This window comes from Pecten maximus, chromosome 9 (assembly GCF_902652985.1).
Source record: "Pecten maximus chromosome 9, xPecMax1.1, whole genome shotgun sequence".
Taxonomy (NCBI): domain Eukaryota; kingdom Metazoa; phylum Mollusca; class Bivalvia; order Pectinida; family Pectinidae; genus Pecten; species Pecten maximus.
Genome location: NC_047023.1, coordinates 35238515 through 35265853, shown reverse-complemented (window position 1 = coordinate 35265853; position 27339 = coordinate 35238515). Strand labels below are relative to the sequence as shown.

Below are 27339 nucleotides of genomic sequence, written 5' to 3'. Positions count from 1 at the left end.
GGTCGTCATTTTGTCGAGCGCAGCCCTTGTACGTAAAGCGTACATGATAGTAAGAGGCGACTAAATTTTGAATCTTATCTTTTCTCTTCTTTCGAAGCAATTTTCTCCTTCCTAATATCTCCCTTAAAGCTGCCTCATTTTTCGCCTCTAGTTGAGCGTTCGCCCCTTTTGTCCCCCACCATACACGTAGACAACATATTAGGGTCTATATAAAGTAGTTACTACAAGTGCTCAGCGCTAAGCATTTGAGTGAAACGACTGGTTCGTCCGTTGTCGGTATAATGTGACCGGGTGGGGTGACCTGTTGGATGTCTTTGTAGGTATAATGTGACCGGTAGGGTGACCTGTTAGATGTCTTTGGCGGTATAATGTGACCGGTAGGGTGTCCTGTTGGATGTCATTTGCGGTATAGTGTGACCGGTAGGACGTCCTGTTGGATGTATTTGTCGGTATAATGTGACCGGTGGGGTGTCCTGTTGGATGGTTTTTGCGGTATAATGTGACCGGTAGGGTGTCCTGTTCGATGTCTTTTGTGGTATAATGTGACCGGTAGGGTGTCCTGTTGGATGTCTTTGGTGGTATAATGTGACCGGTAGGGTGTCCTGTTAGATGTCTTTGGTGGTATAATGTGACCGGTAGGGTGTCCTGTTGGATGTCTTTGGCGGTATAATGTGACCGGTAGGGTGTCCTGTTGGATGTCTTTGGTAGTATAATGTGACCGGTAGGACGTCCTGTTGAGTGTCTTTGGCGGTATAATGTGACCGGCAGGTAGTCCTGTTTGATGTCTTTGGCGGTATAATGTGACCGGCAGGTAGTCCTGTTTGATGTCTTCGGTGGTATAATGTGACCGGTAGGGTGTCCTGTTGAGTGTCTTTGGCGGTATAATGTGACCGGTAGGACGTCCTGTTGAGTGTCTTTGGCGGTATAATGTGACCGGTAGGGTGTCCTGTTGGATGTCTTTGGCGGTATAATGTGACCGGTAGGGTGTCCTGTTGGATGTCTTTGGTGGTATAATGTGACCTGTAGGGTGTCCTGTTAGATGTCTTTGGCAGTAGGCTTCAGTGAGGTACCACTGTAACAAAGTCGGCATCAGTTTTGTGGAACATTTCATTAGGAGACAAACACCATCAAAGGAGACTATGCGAACAAAGGGCCATTGTGGATGCTGCATGAAACACTGATTAGAGTTGTATAACAAAAATTTCCAACGATGCTTCAAACCAAATTTGGACCACATACAGAAGAACTGTTTCAAAGAATTTGTTATGTTTCCCCCATTTAGCCTCAACTCTTCGGCTCAAGGAAAGCTGCGCCGTCCATTTATAAAACACTGGAACTCTTTTGCCCAATAACGCTATAGATCAAATTTGATCAAAATTCATTCAGTCGTTCAAGACTTGTAGCGATTTAAAGGACATACCTTCATCTCCCCTTTTCGCCCTAACCCTCTCCACATGGGAGCCACACCTTCCATTTATACAACATTGTATCTCCTTTATCAATTTATGCTTCAGATCAAAATCCAATCATTCGTTCAGGACTAGAAGGGATTGAAATGATTGACCTCAATTTATCCTATTGGGCCACACCCCTTCCTGCCCACGGGAGTGACATCATTCATTTGTACAATATTTGATCTTTTTGCCCAATCAAATTTGATCAAAATAGATTTAGCGGTTCATGATGTGTAGCGATTTAAAGGAGGAACCTATAATTCCTCTTTTGGTCCCTCTGCTCCGACCGGAGGAAAACCATTTATCTTAATAACATATGATTCCCTTTACCCCATTATGGTTCAGGCTAAATTTGATTAAATTTATATAACAGTTCAAGACTAGTAGCGATTTGGAAGAGATGTTGATGGACGTTTTGGTGACACCAGACATAAGTTATGGCATTAGTCTACGGGTCATTCGGACCATGTACGTATCATTTATGCCGGTGATAAAGATGTTATAAGAACGTGATATTCATTAATTGACAATAAATTCCTGAAAATCAAATGCAAAATGAAAACGTGGATTTGTGTATTAGATGAAGATCAGATATAAGATTCACATATATATTCATATATAAGCTCCTGTATACAGGTGCACGAACGATCAATTAAACTGTATTTATTGCGGGCTCCATGAAACTGTTACATTAAACAACTCCATTTCTCTCCATTGTCTCTTTAAAGTCTGAAACACATTTGCTGCACGTAGTCAATTTAAAAGTTTCTTTTTTAACGACTTACATCACCGTAAGAGATATGATATTAACGAGACGTATAAATTGTGCAGTGAGAACTAAGTAAAACAGTTGTGATGGCCCCTAAGGAAGCCATTGTACTTAGTTAATTATATATGACATAACAAAGGAAAAGTTGACAGATGAAAGGTAAACACCGTAGTATATATACAGGACAATGTGTATGTTCAGGAAAAAAACGAAAATTGTATGTTATGTGAAATATTAGACAGTTTACATATTAGACAGTCTTCGACGTGAAGCGTACCTTTAGCTGTACAATAAGTTACCTTTAGCTTTTCAATAAGTTACCTTTAGCTTTTCAATAAGTTACAATGTACCTGTAGCTGTACAATAGGTTACCTTTAGCTTTTCAATAAGATACCTTTTAATAAGCTTCCTGTAGCTGTACAACATGTTTACCCTTGCTGCACAATAAGTTGCCTTCATCTGTACAATAAGTTACCTACATCTGTACAATAAGTTACCTGTAGCTGTACAATACATCTTTTGGTGCCTATGAATTATGATCTAATATTAATAATATATTGTAAAATCAAGCTTTTGATCGAAATACTGTTTAAACTAAAGAAATGTGTGAATAAAAACGTTATTGCCCTGAAAGAAACAACTGATGCTGCATATCAAACATACAACTACATCATACATGTTTCGTCATTCTTGAACTCGTCAGTGATACTAGGGACACCATATAACTGTTTCGTCCTTCTAGGAATCGTCAGTGATACTAGGGACACCATACAACTGTTTCGTCCTTCTAGGAATCGACAGTGATACTTGGGAACAAAAACAAAGAGTAGAAATCCAGAAGGCTTTAATGAGAAAAAATGTATGGAAATATCGCGAAATTACTCAAAACACGAATATTTTCAATTGAACGTTGAAAAAAAAATAAATAAAAAAACAATAAAACAAAATACAAAAACAAAAACAAACAAAACAAACAAAAAAACTCGAAGTCTTGCTTGAATCATGCATGTCTGTTATGCATGAACTATCTACATGTCCATATTCACGAGTAAGAGTTATTGCCCTTTATATATGTGGTCGTCGATCTCAATGAAATAATAACGTTAATGCTATCTTAAATAACCGAAAAACCAACCTAAGTCTTAAAAGCTGCCTTAATAAAAACACACTTTCTCAATTTTGAATTTAATAGATTATATTTGCATTTTTGAAAATATACGTTTTTACATTTCATTACAAAAATGGTATACAATACTACACTTGAATTTTAACATCAATACTCTGGTCTCGTGACAGCGATGAAATCTATCTTGTTGAAACAGACAATAAGTTCTTCTCGAGTTCGTTACAATTATAATCAGGATGTTTATTCTCCCCGGGAGAACACTGATTGTATTTGAGAGTGTGTGAAACTACATTTTTTTTTTGGGAAATGAAGTAAAAACAGGACCCGACCTGGCCTGATCTATTGTTTAATCCCTGCATTCCTCGTTCTTGTTCGTGTTTAAGAAACCGTTATAAGGCGTCTTAACGTGCTTTATTGTCTCGACTCCGTAAGCAAAATATTTTCAAGGAAGGGAGTTTTTTTTTTAAACATGTAGTTTCATTTTTATTCTTTAGATTTACTCACATGGTACAAATTCTTTATTCCAGATATAAGATAAGTCACATGGTACCATTTTCTCTATTCCGGTTATAAAATAAGTCACATGCTACCATTTTCTTTATTCCAGATATAAGATAGGTCACATGGTACCAATTTCTTTATTCCGGATATAAATTTTGTTACATCATTCCATTTCGTTATCCTACATGTTATAAGGTTAGTCGTACATTACCGATTCGTTATTACGGATATTTGTTTGAACACATACTTTACATTTGTTATCTTATTTGAGTAACACTGTATTAGCCGTGGCACTTGGTTTTGTTTATCGAAGACTAAGAATACATTAGCTGGGTATTTTTGATTGAACAGTCAATTCCTTTAAACTGACATCTTGGTTTGGAATCAAACCCCATCAATCCGGACTATTTGCTTTGTAAAAGCATATACACTATCGTCAGAATTCCTAAGTCGCTGAAACAGATAATTCAACGTTAACAGTTGAAAAATATACTAGGATAATGTGACCAAGTGTTTCGGAAGGTAAAGCGTCTTCCGGTTCACGGACGACATCCGTCATGCCAAGCTAGGTCCGATTCGGGTATTATCAGGTTTTAAAGGATACAGACAAAGTATCAACTAGGATATTAACGACCAACGAATGCGTCAAACACCCCACATCATAAAAGAAAATCAAATAGTCCCGACGAGATCGCTCTGATGATCATGGTACGTGTCTCGGAATCCTGTGCTGTAAATTTATCCGACAGCAGTTTAAAGGAAGAAGATGAATCGTTTGTTTTCTTTCTTACTGGAATTTTGTAATTATAAAAAAATCTATTTTGATATCACAATGATTTCTTCTTTCTTTTCAGATTTTGTTCAGATTTTTTTTTTTCGTGATTTCTATTCTGGGTTTCCACACGTTTGGCCCAGCGTCAATGACGAGTCCCAGAAGGAAGAAACATTCGTATGATGAAGTGTCATATTCATGATTCAATATATACTTCGTCTCTTGTTAAATGTGAAATGTGAAACTCAATTGTGTCTTTTGTACAATGTCCATGTCACAGGGTTTTACAGAATATCTTTATTTCGCTATTTGTGTTCATATAAATACGAGAACACTCCTCATTGTCGGTCTCTGTCGATACTCTAGAGAGAAGAGTTCCACATTTTAGTATTTGCTGTTCTCCCTTGTGCAGTGCATTCGTGGAATTGTTCTACGTGGAGTTGAGAACACGGTGAAACATGTCTTATTCAGTTTTACACGTAGATGGCACGTGGTGTATTATCAACGGACACACGTGTAGCTGTCAATGAAAAAGGGTATAAACAATGCCCAAGTGGGAAAACAAAAACAAAAACAAATAAACAAAACCACACACACAAATCATGTGTGTGCGAGTACAAATCAAATACAACGTACACTGTAAAAGTAAAAAATAAATGCAATTATTTATCAAAAATATTGTGCGAATAAATACCTTAGGAAATCCATACTAAATTAGAAAGCAAAATGATAAATGAATTATAATAATTAAAACAATTAAGTAATACTGAAACAATACAGTGTACAGTAAGTCTTACTCTGACACACTAGGGTATCTGATACTCACTGTACCCAGCGTAATACACCAGTTTGCCTCCGATACTCCGCTCTCGTTAATACTATCGATCGTTTATGTAGACATGCCTCTTAATCCTGCATTCGTTGATAGAACAAAGCTAAACATTGCCTACAATTTCTCACTGATCTTATTCCCTCTACCCATGCTCACTAATAAAGTATCTCTCGTTTAAAATTTAAAACCTACAAGTTAAGGAAGACTTTTTCAATTCCAAACACTATTCTTTTAAACACCTTAGATTGGATTGCCTACCCTAGTTTTTGTACTTTCCGATAGGCGTCGCTTTGAAAATAAAACGACAGGTCTACCATTTCTGTCATTTTAATTGGCTGAAATTTATATCTCCAACAAGGATATCCTTTGAGCTTTCAAGATGATATCTAGCAACCAAACCAACGATTCGTCGATTAATATTGGCCAATCAGCGGTCGTTTTATCAGGATCCAACATGGCTATTTTTATATCAGCCAGTAGCTAGTTTCATCAATATTCCTTAACTGAGGAAATTCCTTAAATTGAAACTCTCCTTCGGAAGAAAACTTAGCTGAAGGACTTTCCATATGTCAAATAATGCTTTCCTGTCAAAAAATAAGTTAGCGGATTTCCTTAAGGAACTTTGATGAAACCGGGACCAGACTGGTACATATTGGAAATGAAAATAATCTGTCGAGAATTGTGAAGTAATAACTACTTGCGTTCGCAAAGTGAATATCTCATGATGTACAAACGAAGCAATGACAATCATATACGGTGATGGATAATTCTGTAATTTAGTTCAGTGCCTTAATCAAATCATTTCAAACCTGTTCTATTGTTGTCCGGTTTAAACGAATTAATAGTGTAATCTATTGTCCGGAAATTTGTGTTAGAAATAATGAAATTTCCGGATTACTGAAAGCCTTCTAAAATGATGGCCTTCTGAGGCAGTACGAGTCTAGATTCAGTAGTAGAGTGGAATGTCAAAATGATTTTACCATGCAGATATCAAACCATTCTTATATAGAAAATATTATTGGATCACATCGTATTTGTCGATTCCGCTTCCTGAAAATACCTTAAAAACACACCTGTATATTAAACTATCTTAAAACAAGCCATTTGAAAAATAAGCTACTTAGAGATTATAAGCCGCGATAAGTAGCGACCTCTTCGAACTTTATGTTATAATTAACAGCAATTTAAACCGATATTCATAAAGTCTGTAAACAGTCAATTGTTTGGTATTAGTGTGAGCAGAAAGCTTCAAATTCTGTCAGACACGCGACAGACGCTGCACGTGCGCTACCGTAAACAGTTTTGCTGGTAGACTGAGAGAAATTGATTTTGCTGTAAATTTTTCTGTGTTTTTTACCCATATCATCCTGGGCATTCGTCGTTCGTCGAGCTGAAACATATCTGACTACTAAATAACGATAGAATTGTCACATTTTGCCTGAATGAGTTCACTACTTAATGCTCATCTCCAAACTTCAAAGGAAGGTCAAACGTCAAATTAATCGGTTTCAAAACAAGAAATCGACGCCGAACACACAGTGTCATGGAAACACGAAACGGGTCTCGATTTATGTCCCGAAAATCGCTCCGCTCTAAACTTACTTACTTTAATCGTACTTCACGTGCTTCGAATTAGGCACTATACTGACACAGTTATCGTATCAAAGGAAATCTCATGGCTTATTTGATAAAGTGATTGATGGATCACCACTGTTTGGTAGTGTTACGAGGAGGGGACTGGTCGTATATTATCTTTGGTAATATATAAACAAAGTCTCGACTTCTACAGAAACAGTTTCCAACTGTTTATGCTCAAGCATGACTATCATAAAATGTCTAAATCTGTTGAATGTGTCATATTAACGAGAAATTTGACAATGTTATCAGTTACAAATTTACAATTTACCTGTAGATTTATCAAGTAGTTAGCATATAAATATTGAGTATGTTTTGGGTTTTATGAAGAGATATTTTACAAATGCGAGTTAAAATTTGATAAAAAGTTAATTGCATTATTGAAGAAAACGTCAAAGCGATTATGACGTCAGAACTGACAATAGTATGATTAGTATGGTTTGTTATTCATGAGTTAAACTGTCCTAAAACAATATAGAAATGAACAAAACCTTGTGTGTACCTTATGGGCGCCCCGGTAGAAGACCTCACACGGTAGTTTAGCAGTCTGTCCGGCTGTCGTGGTGATATTGACGGGGGAGGTATCGAACACCGGATACAGTGCCGTCTGTGTTGAGTGTTCAATGGCGGACAGAACTGAAACACACAAAACAAGACAAAGGATTATAGAAAAGTGTCGCCAGCATGTCTAGACTTCAAGGCTGGCAACAACGTGGCCGTCATCGCGTAGACATACATATTTTTGGCAATTGCATTTATTTTGAGCAATGAACCTTATTAAAGTTCAATACGTGGCAATAAGACAGAATCTATTTCGCTTCATTTATATTTCTCAGAAAAAAATGACTGACGCTAACTTTTAAATGGAAAATTTTAAGATTGTCCATGAAGGAACAACAGGTCCTTGCCTTGACGTCATAGAATTGTTTATTATCGAACACACAGAGATAAAAACGAGATCATGTATTTATAGTTGGACATGTCTTGCAGAAAAAAATATCGCAGGTACTATTTATTGTAAATGTCATTCCGCAAGTGTTTTACAAACAAATGCTGTTTGTTTGTTTGCTGTATTTATCGCCCCGTGGACAGCCAGGGTCATTTTGAGGCGGGTCCTCCTTGTAGTAGTTAGGAACTACCTCACTGAACAATACACGGGACGTACGTCGCTTGCCGTCAAGAGCATTTAGGGTAAAGTGTGCCCAAGGACGCAACCACGACAGCACGAACCGGCCCGTCTCTCAGCTTCCCGAGAAACACAAACCGACACAGGTAAGGAGCGTCGAACCACGCACCTCGGACCTTCACCTGAGGTTTCATGGCCGACGTACGTACTGACTGAGCTAACCTGATGTATATTTTTGATATATTTACGCATCCCCCCCCCCCCCCCCCCCCCCCCACCCCACCCTCTTCCCCGAGTCCGACTCCTTGACTGAAACAATACATTCAAGCTCTCTTCAAAATATTCACGTTGCAACACGCGTTTATTACGAATCTTGAGTAGGTTCTAACGAGAGTTCTAAATTGCGAAGAAAAAGTACAACTTAAGGTAGTCCAGTGACTTGTGAGTCGAGGTTTTCAACAAGTACAAAGCTAGAAGATGACTTTGTAGGGTAGAAGGTACGTAATGCGTCAAGAGACTAATATCTTTTATCACACAAAGCTGCTGTTAAAACAAACTAATTAAACCCAACATCTTAATTAAGATGGATAAGTATTGGTGTTTGTTGCCTTTCGTTGAAGTACATGTTCATATATACTGCGAGTTGATGTATGTGTATGGAGCCTGGATGAGGCCATTATCCCCGTCGGAGATCGACAGACACAATTAGCCGGGTGTCCACAAGAAATCCTCAGTCAAATTTAGAATGCGTGCTGTCTACAAATAAAGGGTATTGTTTAATTTGTTGGTCTTCGCACGGATTGGTAGTGAAGCACTTTCAAAAACTTGCAAAAACTTGCAAGACCGGGTAAGAATGTTCGTACTGTGTCTCACAGCTGGTAAGAGGCGGTTGATTTGGACAATCCAGGATCGGGGATGGTTTCGCCGATGTTCTATTTTGATGGGACATTTAAGTGGAGTCCAAGAATACAAAAGCTGATTGTATGTCGAAATATTGTATGGACACTCTGTGAAGGACAAGACATGATTTTCTCGATGAATTCTTGGACATTTGATAATGTAAAATAGTCTACCATGTCTCAATTTTATTGGTAGGAGGCGATAGCTGTCCTTTTCTTTGTGCTTTATGTTTTGCACCCTGCTTTCATCGACTGCTATCATTTTGGACACCCTTCCTAATTTAATCCCAAAGAGACCAGACAGACAACAACAAAAAAGAATATGTTTTACCATCATATGCAGCGCGTGCGCTCCTAAATGTGAAAGTGTAAGAAATTGTAACTCGTGTCTTGCCTTTTCCTGTTTGGTATACGATGATTTATTGGACGGCTAAACTAATATCTTATAACATTTTAAACATACAATGTATTTATCTCTTCTAGTATCTTTAGCTCTTTGTTTCCTCCGTGTTTCGTATACACAGTATCACTAATAGTGACACACGTGACATACCTAGCGTGCCATTAAATTACGCGACTGTATGTTAATGTTTCGTTTTCATTAGAACAGAAAAAACTCTAGAGAAACAGAAGTAATTTATTCTTCCAACACAACCGGTCGAAGACCACACTTTGTCATAAAAAAATCGAGAAACGTAGAGGGGACGTGGTCAAAATGGACAATTATGCATCTCCTGCGTCCTTACTACGTCCTCACTGCGTCCTTACTACGTCCTCACTGCGTCCTCACTATGTCCTCACTACGTCCTTACTGCGTCCTCACTGCGTCCTCACTACCTCACTACATCCTCACTGCGTCCTCACTACGTCCTCATTACGTCCTTACTACGTCCTTACTGCGTCCTCACTGCGTCCTCACTACCTCACTACATCCTCACTACGTGCTCACTACCTCACTACATCCTCACTACGTGCTCACTACGTCCTCACTACCTCACTACGTGCTCACTACGTGCTCACTACGTCCTCACTGCGTCCTCACTACGTCCTCACTATATCCTCACTACGTGCTCACTACGTCCTCACTACGTCCTCACTGCGTCCTCACTACGTCCTCACTACATCCTCACTGCGTCCTCACTACCTCACTACGTCCTCAATGCGTCCTCACTACGTCCTCACTACCTCACTACGTCCTCACTACGTCCTCACTACCTCACTACGTCCTCACTACGTCACTACGTCATCACTGCGTCCTCACTACGTCCTCACTACGTCACTACTTCCTCACTGCGTCCTCACTACCTCACTGCGTCCTCACTACGTCCTCACTACATCCTCACTACGTCACTACGTCCTCACTACCTCACTACGTCCTCACTGCGTCCTCACTACATCCTCACTTCGTCCTCAATGCGTCCTCACTACATCCTCACTACGTCCTTACTACGTCCTTACTGCGTCCTCACTACGTCCTCAATGCGTCCTCACTGCCTCACTACGTCCTCACTGCGTCCTCACTTCGTCCTCAATGCGTCCTCACTACATCCTCACAACGTCCTCACTACGTCCTTACTGCGTCCTCACTACGTCCTCACTGCGTCCTCACTACGTCCTCACTACGTCCTCCAGAATGTTCCAGTGCGTGGTTGGATGTAATGGGAACGTAGCTGAGTGTGATTGGAGTTTTTAGAATGGACAATGAACAAGACATTTAAATGACAATAAAAGTAGTTGGCAATGCTTTGCAAATAGTTTCAGGTGTAAGTAACTTGTACGTACTTGGTGATCATGCTATTTTGGAACTGATTGAAAATGAAAACTCTTACACGGCGTGAAAAGTGAATTCTGAAGAATTATATAGTACAATATACACTTACACCAAGTTTTGAAAGTGAATTGTGGATTTTGGCGAAATGAAATCGCTTTAGTAGCTACATTCCTTCTTATATCAAATGTAAAAAATACACTCCCACTCCAATGAAATATACGTAGGACCAACAAGAAAGAAATTATATCATCCCCACTTTTGATATGTCATACAATAAAACACCGGGGTAAATAGACTATAGATGTGTTTTTTTCTGACGCCCGTATACGTGATGTCTGGGTCGGCCTTTTTGCGTGTGTCAACGACACGATAAGTGCTGGATATAAGCGACAATCTGATTTATAACCCAAGCCGGTTGATTTTGAGTCTATGGAAACTCTCCACGGTCAGTTTCGGGAGACGTAGAAAAAATGACGGCCCTTTGTCCGTAAAACATATTAACTCATACTTTCCTACTCATCACTTTATTTCATATGACTGGTTTTAACTCTGAATAGATAGCGGAATGTTACACACAGCCTTGGACACGAGATACGCCATCCTACATCCGGGATACATACCACTGCTGGTTTTAGTCCCTTATGTGTTCGGTTTTGAGATCTTATGGGGTCCCCTCCCCCTGGTCTGGTTTTTGACCAGTGACCAAATGTAAGTCACTGTACCTTTGGGTTGGTGTTAATATAAGTCACTTTATATAATATTTAACTTGTTCATACAGTTATGTGATCGCACAACGTTCCACGATGTGCGATGTGCGCACGATGTCTGCGCGATGTCTGCACGATGTGCGCACGAAGTCTGCACGATGTGCGATATGTGCGATACGTATCGTGTAGGAAAATGTGCGCACGATGGTATCGTGGTAGATATAAAATGAGGAATGCACAATCTAATGTTTTAAACGTGTGTAACGATTGTAAAAGATATACAACGATTAACATTTTACGAGGCAGCTAATAACCACATTTTTGTTGAAATATATGCAATAATTATTAGGAATGAAACTAAATACCGATGTATAATTAAAAGAACTTTATATAATTTGCTCGGACGTTGACGAGGACACCTCTAGGCCTAGGAAAGTCGAAGAAATGTGTATTCGGCGAGATTATATACAGGTTATTTAATACATGTAGAACTAAACAACAGATAAAACGACTTATTTTGAATAAAAACATTTCTGTTTTGTTTAAAAATACATATTATATGTAATTTATGTATTAAGTAAGATAAATAATCGTTGTGGAGTCCGTCTATTATTCTGGTACATGTACATGTCACTTGCGAGACAAAATGACGGTACTTAAATGGCAAAAATTAACAGGTCATACATGTTCCATGAATGAAAACAATTGTTATGGAGCGCGTATATATGATAGCGACCATTTTATATCATAATTGTTTTTTTCGTATATGTTTTCGTATAACTAGTTATTTCGTAATATTTATAAACCTATCGTTAGCTGTGCGGTTTACATCGCACAGTTGTGCGGTTTGTATCGCACATCGCACATTTGTGCGAACGATGTCTGCACGATGTGCGCACGATGTTTTTTGAACGTTGTGCGATCACACAACTGTAGTTTAGTTCAGGGGACGTGTTTGTGTCACGTCATCTTAATTCTATTAGATAAGTTTCTTGAGTTTCGGTCATACCGGTCATGTTTGGATTGGAGGCTACAGACTAAATCAAGATTGGGGTTTTTGTTTTTAAGTTCTCTAGCATAAGTAGCTGGCCCTGCAGTATCTGAATCGTAAGGTCTGGCCCATGGGACAAACCACACTTGACAGATCAAAGCCTTTTGCTGTTCTCTTCTTCACTTTCATTACAGTTATCCATAAAGACTGACTAGCCCGTTATCAAAATAATGTGGCCGGGTTGGGTATTGTGTTTCTTAGTCCAGGCATGGCATTTCAAGGTGATGACACTATAAAAGTATTTTTCAATGAACCTGTCGTTCTCCTCCGTGTGTTGTTATCCGTTGCGTGGAAGGAGAACTCCTAACAAACAAACATACCAATGGTCGGATGGACGTGTAAGGGACGGTCTTGATATATATTATATTTGTTTGATATAAAAACGAAACCGTGGAACTCTTCTTAAACGCGGATGTGCATACCAATCCCCATGAGGTTATGAGGAAACTAATGCTGTTGAATGTAGCTACTTCTGGTAACAATCCACCACGAAGTGAACGAGACTTAATCATGAACGGTTTTATGAGAACACCTGTCAAACTTCTAATTAATTAACCAGTATTCAAACTCCGAGCACAGAACAACGGGTCATCTAGTGCAGATTTCAAATCCCTTTCTTCAAAGTCATAAGGTAATAGTATTAAGCTTTGATTACGAAATGCTTTTATAATCTAAATTTTTTCAGGATGGGTAAATGTGGGAGGGTGCTATGAGGGAATCACAATGGTGTAGATATTTGGATACCCTCCATGTGTTGGATGAAATGACAATTATGTACATTGTTGTTATTCCACACGTGTTATCACTGGCTGGTTTTGTGTAGATTAATACACCGGAAGACGATCCCACTGAAGTCGGGTATTAATTCCAGTTGTTGTCTCGTTGATTACAATGTGTCGAGAATGTAGTGTAGAATATGATTCATTGTCATGGTAATTTATAATCCGTACATCAAACACCGACTCACACCTGTGATTTCTTTTACGGAGAATGCTGCCAATCTGTATTCTGTTTGGTTGTCAGGTTTAAACAGAAATATCCCACGAATTAAACAATAACACGTCGTCATTTCCTTGCCTATCGTGATCAATACTTATTTACAGAAAATGATTTCAATATGAATATATTCAAAGTTCGATATATATTTTTTATTTGTCACCTCGCTAAGTAAAAATCGAGGAATTATTCAAAATCTGGATCTCTACAATACTTCCGTAAGGCTCCCTCCATCTATCGTTAGTTTCCCTCGTATAGCCAGATTGATGTTTGAAATTGTGGTCACACAGGGAGTTTTTATACTTCACAAAATCGTGTTATCTCTTTGGCCTTTAATATCGACCAAGGTCACTATTTTTGTCAGTTGAAAATTCATGTAGCATCGACGATTCAATATGTCGTTAACAAGTTCTAGCTTGACAAGATTGTACAGTAGAAATGGCGATTCTTCAGTTAAAAAACGTTTATGTGTGAGTATAGCATATTTTTCATTTGTAATATTGAATGTCATTTATAAAAGAATAATTGAAAGTCCTTTACCTCGGTTAGCTAGAAAGTGTACAAATGTCAGTTGATATCAAAACAACGTAGAAAGAAACTTAAGTAATAAATATGCTCGTAAATATTTTTTTTTCTACATTTTCAGAGAAATCTTCCTTTTAAATGTTAGTGACAAAGACATATACTCAGTAGCATGTCTTGACAAATCGACCAACTATAAAATCCTAGAATGTCTACATAATTTTCATTTTTCATCCAACACGCTGTTATATCCACACCATTAACGACTTTTGTAGAAATGTGAAAACAGAAGGCACGGCTATTACAGCCGAACTACACAACTGTTATTAGCGACAAATGTATGTTCGCCATTACAGAGACAAAGCTGGCGACTTATACCCACGGACAGATATTCGCTAGGAACACAGATTTTCCACATCTGGTTTACATATGTAGACAGACTATAATCACCTCTAATGCGCACTTGGACCTTTTAGCGCCAACAGGGACGACACATAAACCTTACATGCGAATTTGGCACTAGGAAGGTGATACTGCGCATGCGTTCCCGACAATGGAAAAAGATACCTGGTTAGTGTTGTGCGGAGCGGACAAAGTGCTCACAGAGAAATCAAATTAGTTTGGTAGTGTTGAATTATTCGTAGACATTTGTTTCGCATTCCAATATATATGCTAGCGCATTATAACAGGCATATTCAGATTGTAACGTCATGTGCTAAAACGTGTTAAAACACAATATGATATACCGGAAGTATAGGAAAAATGATTCTGCGCAATCTTAACAATACGATATACCGGAAGTATGACAGAAAAATATTATCGTGTGGAAGAGGTTTATTTAGTTTTTTAAATGTTTAACGTCATATCAGCAGTTTGGTTGTCAAAGGACATATTAACCCGTGTACGGGCTGCATGCGCATGCGTGTGGTACGTCTGGTAAGTGTGGTGAGCGAGTGTGTTTTGGGAGACTACGGTTTATGTTCGCTCCTTGTGATAGTGCGAGACTATGCCGACTGTAGCTACCCTCGATTGAAAGTATTCAATGTCAATCCCGCGACTTCAAACGAACCTCTAAAGTAACAATGATTAACATATATACATCACATATAAACACAACACCTAATTACGTCTTTCTATTAACAAGACTACATGGTCTCTCCGAAGGAAGGAAGGAAGGAAGGAAGAAGGAAGGAAGGAAGGAAGGAAGGAAGAGTGATTGGGAGATTCCTTGGAATAAAAAAATGAATTGGAGGAGGAAAGGGAAAAATCAGAAAGGATTTTCGATTAGGAAGGGGTTTGTGGTGAAAACAGTTGAAATACAGAATAAATCACTAGAAAATAATTTCTACCTGACTGTAACATAGCAGTTTACAAAGATTGTCCCTGTGGATAAGACAAAAGAAAGACTTGTCCAAACATCGCCGAAGCTTGTTCTGTATAATTGAAATACATCTTCTTAAATTTCAAGGAACATGACATTTTTATTTCAACAAAGACAAATTAATGAATATTTAGATTAAAAGACCGCTGTTATAGTTTATTTTATTGCTTTCTGTGAACACAGAAAGTGGAACACATCAAGGCCAGCTCATTCGAGCTACACGTACCAGTTCTCTTGATAGTGTTTAACGACTCTCAAAGGATGTAAGCTTAATGAATGACACACCTATCATGCGGGCATTTCATTGGAACTCTTTTGTATTGAAGTCATCAAAGTTGTTCGGCAAACAGCTAATGAAGAGCTACATTTTATCGTAGTTGTTGAGATGCTGATTGGTGTTGTCGATTGTGATGCGTTGGAGACAGAATCTTGTTTTGGTAAACGTTACGTTGAAACCACGTTAAAAAAACAATAAACGTCACTTATTGTATTGACTGAGACGTGCAAATATGTTCTTGTAACTTTATCGCTGATAATTAAAGATCATCGCAGTTTTTTTTTTAAATATCCCCAAAGCTTCGACATATTGATTTTTGTTCCGTTCCCTCTGGCGTTGATGTTTTATTTATTTATTTATTTCCCCCCCCAATTTTACATACAATGTATATACAATTCTATCAGAAGTATATACGCTTTCAGACATAATAAAATTTAGAATCACAATTCCAAAACAGAAGGACGTTAAACTTTTACTCCTATGAATGTAGCGAATTATTTTCAATCTGAATATAATACAAAACACAGCCTATGCCTTAGGCGATCCTTTGAATACGTCTACATATTTTGGTTCGTGAACCCGTTTCCTTCTGTATTTGTCAATTCTGTACCAATTACATCTCCTACGGGACGTATTGACGAGCCGATCTACAGACTTATTAGCCACGGTTCGGGAGTGACAGCCAGACAGCTGAGAAACTGAATTCAATCTTGGGCGGCGGCGCGCAGATCTGCCCGGGGGTGAATCTCGACCGTATGAGGTCTTTCCAGCCAACGACGTGACGTGCGATGTACCATTGGAACCTCTAATAGGATTTTATCATGTCGACCGTTATATCATTGGTTGGAGGTGCTCACACGTTTGTATACTACGTGTGTTGTAAATTCTTATATCCCACTCACATACGTAGTAATCGTCATTGCACATGTTTTTTTTTATCAATATATACAGGTATATACATGCCGTGTTGATTTCATTATTTCTACTATATACATGTATATACATATTTATATTAATATAAGTACTGTACAAGAGTAGTTTATTGTTTAATTAAATTGTCATATTGCGCAGTGGATAACACTTTCGACTGTAAGGGAAACATCCAGAAATGAATGTTACCATTTCATGTGATTTTCTTTTGGAAGTCCAGACTTTTCCCCTAATAAGCCATTCAGGTTGATAGATGTATGTCGATAGTGTTCAAATCATTTATAACTATAGGCTAAAGTGAGCAAAAATGCGAAGTCTGACATTATGACCAACTTCGCCATTTTATCCTTTGCACCTTTTTGAATTTCACAAACTTAAATGTTGAAGAAGAAAAAAACTGAACGGACGGAAGTAAGGGACTCATATCAGTCAATATTCCCCCTCCCACAATGACATTAAACAATGCTACTAGTCACGTGATTCTGATTTACATTCCAAACATGTTTATCTAAATTTGCTGTTGATGTAACCTTGGGATTATCCAACTTTGTAACTTTGTTATTCCGTATGTATCAACATATTTATGGTGTTTTGAAATAAAACATTTTTAGACACATTAAATAAAAATTGTCGTTAGCGTATGTCTGTGTGATACAGGGACCCTCAGTGATCCTATAACTCAATCTCGTCGCTGTTTTTTTTACCCACTAATGGTTTGATGTTTTGTCTACTCCAAAAACCTGTCTCGGCTGCCATGGCTGCCGCTTCGCTACGCATGTGCACATAAAGAATATCCTGTACTAGTTATACATATTTTGTAACATAGACATTTTATGGTTTCAAAATAACATTTCAATGCCTATTTTTATACTCCTTCAGAAATATTTGGTCTAATCTGCAGTATTCCAGATGAAATATTTTCAAAACTACTAAACACTGAATTAACGCAGTTAATAGTTACATGTACATATGCATATATGGAGAATGACTTACGTCGTTTCAGTTACCAAGAGGCCAAAGCAAACTTTGTCTACATACAAACCGTCTGTGCCATCTCCCCAGCACTTCTTTTCACCTTTACAGATTGCCTGCCACCTTCCTCGCCATCACCTCCCCCCTCCCCCATCACCTTCCCGACCCTTCTAAACACCCATTCCGATTGTCTTCCTGACCCCCACTGCCAGCACCTGCTCGACTCTGCTTGTTTAGCGAAACATGCTTCTGGTTCTCTTGAGTGCGTGTGCACTGTTAACTGGAGATTTGATTTAAATATTTCATTTTATTATGGGCCGTGGCTCATATGAAAAAGTTTAAAAACGCTTTAGTGGGTACACCTCAGGTCAGGGTCAACGGTTTCCCGACTTCTGTTTTTCCTAGAGTGAAAAAAGAAATCAGCTAGGAATTTCTCTGTCTGCTATCTGTACAACAATATAGACTGTATGGTGTTGACCCTCACTGATGTCGTATATCGATATCAATACTTCCCTAAATATCTCACAACCGTTAATTTTACTGTGGTACCTCAATAGTTCCTTCAATAAAACCTTGGTTCTACTCTTGTCACTAATCATTCATTCAATAAATCGTTAATTTTACTGTGGTACCTCAATAGTTCCTTTTCAATAAAACCTTGGTTCTACTCTTGTCACTAAATCATTCATTCAAAAAACCGTTAATTTTACTGTGGTACCTCAATAGTTCCTTCAATAAAACCTTGGTTCTACTCTTGTCACTAAATCATTCATTCAAAAAACCGTTAATTTTACTGTGGTACCTCAATAGTTCCTTCAATAAAACCTTGGTTCTACTCTTGTCACTACATCATTCATTCAATGAATCGTTAATTTTACTGTGGTACCTCAATAGTTACTTCAATAAGGTTCTACTCTTGTCACTAAATCATTCATTCAATAAACCATTAATTTTACTGTGGGTGTACCTCAATAGTTCTTTTTCAATAAAACCTTGGTTCTACTCTTGTCACTACCTCATTCATTCAATAAATCGTTAATTTTACTGTGGTCCTCAATAATTCCTTCAATAAACCGTTAATTGTACTGTGGTTCCTCAATAGTTCCTTCAATGAACCGTTGATTCTGTAAGTAGTCACTATTATTGGTTTGGTATCCCAAAAGCAAAAGACACCATTAAACTCATGTCGCAAAACAGGCAGTTATCAGATTCTAAAAGACCCGTAAGAAATTTCAACATCAATTTCAATATTGTTACCCGTTTTAATGATTATGCAAATACGAGATTATCAAAGTTCCGCGGAGCATTTCCGATGAATGAATGCTATTTGTGGTGAACCATTAGACGAGTTTCATTGTAGGTCAACACTATATGTGAGTGTCTTGGCTTTATGGGGTAAATTATCGTCGTTAAACACTTATCGCTAGTCCAACGTAACGCTATCTGTTTTAAAGCACGTCTGTAGTGTGCCTCGTTACTGAGTGTCGTTGGTAACAAAGACCTATTTATCAGCTATACGACATCATTATCGATCCCCTCACAACATAAAGAGGTCGTTTGATTTCTACTGTCTGTTAACCAACGAATCCTCGACAGGATCGCCAATCAAAATCACGCTGTCCACCATTGTATTGTTTCGACTGTATTGGATTTTAAGAATGTTCCGGAATTTTTGTCGTTTTGCCAACTGGCTACAAGTGTCATTCAACCAAATCTACGTCACAGAAACGCTTTAATTGGCCGAGATAACGTGTACAACTTCCGCCCTCTGAAAGTTGTCGACTGGAAAATTGGAATCTCCTTCGAAATTAAATCAAAATCGAATTATGATAATTGTTGAATAAAAACTCTTCTTGAATTATGGCCGAAACAGATAAGAAATACTGAACAGAAGTATGATGAAAATCACTTCTTAAACAAGTAAACAATCACCTAACAATGTCATCCCCATAATGCATTATCCCGATCCAAAGAATCGCATGTATGAAGTATTTTTGCACATGCACTGTTTTACTACGTACAATGTATTTACTCTACGTTTAGTTTAAACATATTTTATTGTATCAAATATATACAATAGGATTGGGCACAAGTTTTCCAACTTATATCAAGCCCTTTCCATACAATATTATATAACACATACAAAATATACAAGATGACATTAACAATAAAATAATTATTTAGTGTGGAAGTGTGGATAAGGGAAGGGTAAGGATGGGGTGTAAGAAGGTGCAAGTATGTGAGAAGAATGTGACAATCTCCTTCATTTTAATTCTTTTATGAAATAATTTAGACATTTCCACTAGTAATTGAAACATCTTTTTTTTTTTTTTTTTTTTTAAGACTGCGTGAATGATTTTTCTCGACCCAGATGGCACAAGTACTCAATCCACTACTCGTAACTTTCGGCTTATCAATGTTCATCATATCCCCTGCCACGGTTTTCTTTCGCTTTGGTCTTTCCTTTCCTTCTGATATTTCCGTTTCCCAAGTGCCATATGAGTCGAGAAAGATAAAAGACGCAGACTTTGATAGAGTTAAAGGGGTTAAACAATTTACATATATATATATGATTTTTTTCTTTTTCCTTTTTTCAAAAACACAATATATCAAATATATAAAGTACTGAAGAGAGATATGTTGAAAAAAAAAAAAAAAAAATGGGGAGACTTGCACGAATGGAGTGATAGAGAGAGGTAGGTGGCAGAGAAAGTACAAATGTAAAATCAAAATCTATTTGTATCGTGAATATATTTCTGAGTGTGCAGAAATATTTTTTCGTTGTCTGCTTTGGATAATTCATGACTGCCATGTAGAATAAGCTGTAGGTCCAGTGGGATGAAATCATTTAACTCACGGTAACACTTTATTCTCTGATCTATGTACTTGTTGCAAATAAAAAAGAAGTGAAATGCATTTTCAATAGAATGTCCACAATGACAAATTTGAAAATCAATTAAGTTAGCATGAAATAAGTCGTCGTTTAGAGTACTTGAATTAGTTCTTAATCTAGCATGCAAAATATTAGATTTTCTGTCACCAAACAAATAATAAGAGGGGATATTTATGTCATTAAGCTTACGAAGAGAGTTTTTAAAAGCTGGGGCTGACCTACTCTGTCTTATGCCAGGGTCTAAATTATTCCAAAGTCGAATAGTAGAGGGGAAAAAAGAACTATTAGAAAGTTGAAGTCTGAAGTTAGGTAAGGAGTAATGGTTTGCATTACGGAGGTTATATTCTACATTTTGTGACACTAAAGGTGGTAGTAAAGCTGAAAGATAATTCGGCGTGAGGTTAGCTTGAATTTTGAAAAAAAGTTGTAGTTTTCTGTTCTTTCTTCTATTTACTAGTGGTTCGAGTCCACTTTCTGAATATAATGAAACCCTACTTGCATAAGATGGTAAACCTGTTATAATACGGATAGACTCTAACTGTAGTTTTTCTAGATTGTCTGCGTCACCGAGGGTACATCCGTCCCAAACTTCACAACAATATTCTAATAAAGGAAGAATATATGCTCTGTAAATTTTGTCTAAAGTTCGTCTATTTAAATTTCGTAAAACACTTACCTGTTTTGACACATTTTTACAAATATTTTCTATATGTATACTCCATTTACAATTTTCACTTAATACTACTCCAAGGTGCTTATGATTTTCTACAAAGTCTACATTTACATTATTAAACTTAATTTCAATTGCATATTCAAGTTCAAAGTTGGAAACAAGTAATGCCTCTGTTTTAGAAGGGTTGAAATTTACTCTACGTATACACTAACAAGTGCTTTGTGCATTTAAGGAAACATTCCCCTTCCCGCCGACCTTCTATGTGATAACAGTTTTGTTAGATTTTCTTTCTTCCGAAAATATTGAACTGTAAAGTTATCACCCTTTGCCATATTTGGCCAATTTTGCGAATAAATGGTCTATACTTGTACATCACTTTAATACTCTGGTTTTGTCAACATTGTATTATGTTTAGGCTGTTGTATATAATCCTCAAACAGATCATATAACAAATTATAATAAAAATATGTACACCTAATTAACCCTACCTGAATATACATTCATGTAGGAGAAAATCTATGACACGTGGTTAGTTAGTAAGGGGTAAAAGGTATGAGTCTGTGTTGTGTCCCTTGTTTAATTAATGCATTGGCCTCATGATAGTTTAAGCTGTTAAAACGCCTTTAAATTTAACGAGCCACAAACATTCGAGGAATGTTTTTACAGGTAAGCGATTGATCACGCTGTTCTTTGTATGTACAACAGGGCCTCGTTGCTGCACACTTCGAAAACCGAACTCAGATTGGAATTAGTTTTATGCAAGTTGAGCGCTCCATCTTCTTTTATTTTGTTTAAAGGCAACAACATGGTTTCTTGCACTGAAGAGTTCCTATAAATAAATAAACGCCGATTCGCGTATAAGAGATACCCCAGTCAGCATTGCAATAACATTACATTTTGACTCAAGTTTAGTCTCAGGTAAGAGTATGCTGACATATTTTAGCATGTTTCATAATCAACTATAAAACTTATAAGACTGCTTCATTATCCTAAGGCCTTGTTTACATTATTGATGTCTGAGACTTTACTTCGTTTCCCCACCGTTCTATCCCTTCTTTTCACCTTTACAAATTTTCTGTCCGACCTCTTATGCATAACCTTCCCGACCCCTCTCTCATAACCTTACGATCCCCCTCTCATAACCTTACGACCCCTCTCTCATAACCTTACGACCCCTCTCTCATAACCTTACGACCCCTCTCTCATAACCTTCCCGACCCCTCTCTCATAACCTTACGACCCCTCTCTCATAACCTTACGACCCCTCTCTCATAACCTTACGACCCCTCTCTCATAACCTTACGATCCCTCTCTCATAACCTTACGACCCCTCTCTCATAACCTTACGACCCCTCTCTCATAACCTTACGATCCCTCTCTCATAACCTTACGACCCCTCTCTCATAACCTTACGACCCCTCTCTCATAACCTTACGACATCTCTCTCATAACCTTACGACCCCTCTCTCATGACCTTACGATCCCTCTAAACACCATTTCGGAGTGTTTTTCTGACGCCACTTTAAACAATGTGAACCAGATTACATAACCTTTAGCTGCTTTTCTTTAAAACAGTTGATTGTGTAGCCTACAATGACGAACATGTCTTGTGTTGTCACAAAATCGACCGTCACGGTCAGTGCCAGATTGGGGAAGGACAGAATATCTAGGAGGAGCATAAAACGCCTGGCAATCCTTCCGGATAACATTACAGCTCATTAAACGTGGGTTCAAGAAACGTCACCATGCTTCCATATAATTATGTTAAGACTGCTCTACATTTTGCGATTCAGCTGATTTATTTACCTACTAAAAACATTTCGAAAATAAAAACAAACGTGGATTTAAAAAGGAGCTATTTTCCCCCGTCTCGACTAGTGATCAAGGCATCTCATCGTCCAATCAAAAATCTGCAAATCACATTTCCAGCAGGAACGGAGCAAATTGTCACTGCGGTCCTTGTAATCAACTAATGAAGCGGACCCCAGGATTGTTTGCTAAAGAGAACGCATGGACGAAAATGTTTCATGTACTCAAATCACGTGCGCTTCTCTGATCGATTTTCAATCATTGCCTCTAAAATTCCGTTACAAACATACAGACGCTCTCCTGTCAGATTTTATCATGACTCACAGAGCTCATGGTCAAACACAAATCGGTATAGGCACTCCTCTGAAGCAAGAGTATGTCTATATTCTTACAATGACATCAACACTATTTATACCTTACTCAATGTAACCCCAGGTAAGATGCGGGAGGACCCCAGGTAAGATCCGGGAGGTGTGTAATACCTCACTCAATGTAACCCCAGTTAAGATCCGGGAGGTGTGTGATACCGTACTCAATGTAACCCCAGGTAAGATCCGGGAGGTGTGTGATACCTCACTCAATGTAACCCCAGGTAAGATCCGGGAGGTGTGTGATACCGTACTCAATGTAACCCCAGGTAAGATCCGGGAGGTGTGTGATACCTCACTCAATGTAACCCCAGGTAAGATCCGGGAGGTGTGTGATACCTTACTCAATGTAACCCCAGGTAAGATCCGAGAGGACCCCAGGTAAGATCCGGGAGGTGTGTAATAACTTACTCAATGTAACCCCAGGTACGATCCGGGAGGTGTGTAATACCTCACTCAATGAAACCCTAGGTAAGATCCGAGAGGACCCCAGGTAAGATCCGGGAGGTGTGTAATAAACTCAATGTAACCCCAGGTAAGATCCGGGAGGTGTGTGATACCTTACTCAATGTAACCCCAGGTAAGATCCGGGAGGTGTATGATTCCTTACTCAATGTAACCCCAGGTAAGATCCGAGAGGACCCCAGGTAAGATCCGGGAGGTGTGTAATAAACTCAATGTAACCCCAGGTAAGATCCGGGAGGTGTGTAACACCGTACTCAATGTAACCCCAGGTAAGATCCGGGAGGTGTGTGATACCTTACTCAATGTAACCCCAGGTAAGATCCGGGAGGTGTGTGATACCTTACTCAATGTAACCCCAGGTAAGATCCGGGAGGTGTGTAACACCGTACTCAATGTAACCCCAGGTAAGATCCGGGAGGTGTGTAACACCGTACTCAATGTAACCCCAGGTAAGATCCGTGGTGTGTGTAATACCTTACTCAATGTAACCATAGGTAAGATCCGGGAGGTGTGTAATACTTAACTCAATGTAACCCCAGGTAAGATCCGGGAGGTGTGTAATAAACTCAATGTAACCCCAGGTAAGATCCGGGAGGTGTGTAACACCGTACTCAATGTAACCCCAGGTAAGATCCGTGGTGTGTGTAATACCTTACTCAATGTAACCCCAGGTAAGATCCGGGAGGTGTGTAATACCTCACTCAATGTAACCCCAGGTAAGATCCGGGAGGTGTGTGATACATTACGCAATGTAACCCCAGGTAAGATCCGGGAGGTGTGTAATACCTTACTCAATGTAACCCCAGGTAAGATCCGGGAGGTGTGTAACACCGTACTCAATGTAACCCCAGGTAAGATCCGGGAGGTGTGTGATATCTTACTCAATGTAACCCCAGGTAAGATCCGAGAGGACCCCAGGTAAGATCCGGGAGGTGTGTAATAAACTCAATGTAACCCCAGGTAAGATCCGGGAAGTGTGTAATACCTCACTCAATGAAACCCCAGGTAAGATCCGAAAGGACCCAGGTAAGATCCGGGACGTGTGTAATAAACTCAATGTAACCCCAGGTAAGATCCGGGAAGTGTGTGATACCTTACTCAATGTAACCCCAGGTAAGATCCGAGAGGACCCCAGGTAAGATCCGGGAGGTGTGTAATAAACTCAATGTAACCCCAGGTAAGATCCGGGAAGTGTGTAATACCTCACTCAATGAAACCCCAGGTAAGATCCGAAAGGACCCAGGTAAGATCCGGGACGTGTGTAATAAACTCAATGTAACCCCAGGTAAGATCCGGGAGGTGTGTAATACCTTACTCAATGTAACCCCAGGTAAGATCCGGGAGGTGTGTAATACCTCACTCAATGTAACTCCAGGTAAGATCCGGGAGGTGTGTAATAAACTCAATGTAACCCCATGTAAGATCCGGGAGGTGTGTGATACCTTTCTAAATACTAATAATGATAAAAATAATAATAAAATATATATATGTATCTGTGTTTGATACCCGATACCTTCTCCATTATATATAATATACCAGTGATTTCCACCAGCAGGCTATATGATGCTTTCTAATTTCTTATGAATACACGGATTCGTTTGTACTCTTTAAATGTGTCATCTATAAATTAATCAAATTCAAAGTGACGTTGTATATTTATTTTTTTGTTTTGAAGTCTTCAAGAAAAAAGGTGTCCATAATCAAACTTTTCCGTTCTTCTATACATTAACCATGCAAGGCTTTTAAAACGTCAGACACAGGCGACATACGCGCTTCGAAATTGGCTTTGTTCTACGTGAATTCCGTTTCAAATGAGAAACCATTTGACGTTCATGTATAATCTCTGTCCCGACTTTTCTGATGTAAAAATAAATCCGAAATCATATGTGACATGTTTGCCTAGAGTTCAGTATAAATTTGTTTTAGCGTTGTGGTGATTTGATTATTTGTCAGAGAAGAAGATTCCTTACAAAGATGTGGAGAAAACATGTGTCGCTCTATGAGTTTATTTTAGAAAGAAAATATTTTACATGTATTTATGTAATTGTAGCCTATACTGGTATAAATAAGTTTTGACAGTGTCAAACCTTACAATATCAGTAGTTTCAGAATACTATTCGCACGCGAAGACAGCAAAGGGAAGTTTATCGCAAAGGGTTAACGGATCCAACCAATAATCGAAAGAGGAACTAACAGTGTCCGTTATTTAAATAGGTCATCGGAATAGTTAGAATAGTGGTATTCTGCCAGGACTTGAGTGACACAGACACATTAGTAGATTTGACGCCATAAGTCCCCCGCCCACGAATGTGTCTGTATGTATGGCTAAGAAATGCGGTAATGGGAAAGTGCGCCGATATTTCTCACAACATGCTGTTCAAAATTAAGAGTCGATTTTGATTTAAAACATTTAATGTTTGTTGCCAATGATAATGTATAATGTGATAAATAATTCGAACCGTAACGAATAAAGCTGTATATTTTCAGACAATTGGAGACAGTATGATTATTCGTTATCATTGATAATGCTCATTCAAAAATGTCATTTTTATTTTCAGTGTGAAATCTTGACTCGTTGGCTATGGTTTGAGACAACATGTGGTTTTTTAAACATGAAGAAAAATTTTTAGAAGCAAATACTGAACTGAACTCAGTTGCAGTTCGAAATCGGCCAACGGACGGTCAATGGTGCGGCAAATCTTCTGCATGCGGACATCAACAAAAAAATATCTCCCTTAGTGGAAATCTCGGATTAATTTATATAATTCCGAGTCAGTGTGTGATACGTTTCGTGTTTTTTTTTTTTTTTTTTTTACTTTAAGTTGCATCCTAGGCAAAAAGCTATTTGAAGCTGAAAACACGAAATTGTTTTAATTCAACGGAACTAGAACTTGGAATCATTCACTGTTTAGGGGATTTTGTTCCCGACCGACGTGGATCTCCGACCTTGGTTTCGCGCGGATGCCTGAGCTCATTAGAAAGAGTGGCGTTCATTGTTTCAATTGGCTCCTTAAGTCAATTAGGACTCCAAAGATTGCGGCAGCGACATCAACCCGACCCCCAGGGAAAACCCTGTCTATACCGATTATGGCAAATCTCACGATAATCTTGGAATTGAAATCTTTGCTTCTAGCAATATCAATATAAAATATAAATCACATACGCGCGATAGAGCGTTGTTGTATTCTGTACTCGGAAATATTCCCCAAATTGTTATTTTTCTGAGAAATTAATCAAAAGAAAACCTATCAATATAAAAGGAAATATCATCTAACCTAAGTAGCATGTATCATGAAGCATGTTTTTTTGTTGACTTAGCCTCCACTGGCAGTTAACAAGATTTCGGGTCAAACACATTTAGTGCTTGTTGCTTCTAAGTGTTCCCTAAACGGAATGGGACCGTTCCGATA

General features: G+C 38.4%; 1 protein-coding gene across 1 annotated transcript in view; it reads right to left on the bottom strand.

The window, feature by feature from the left end:
* Nucleotides 1–27339, bottom strand: part of LOC117334723 (opioid-binding protein/cell adhesion molecule homolog) — a 115671-nt gene that overhangs the window by 13139 nt on the left and 75193 nt on the right. Inside the window, exon 2 of the mRNA XM_033894515.1 lies at nt 7592–7725. Within this exon, the coding sequence (XP_033750406.1) occupies nt 7592–7725 (134 nt within the window). The remainder of the gene's footprint in view (nt 1–7591; nt 7726–27339) is intronic.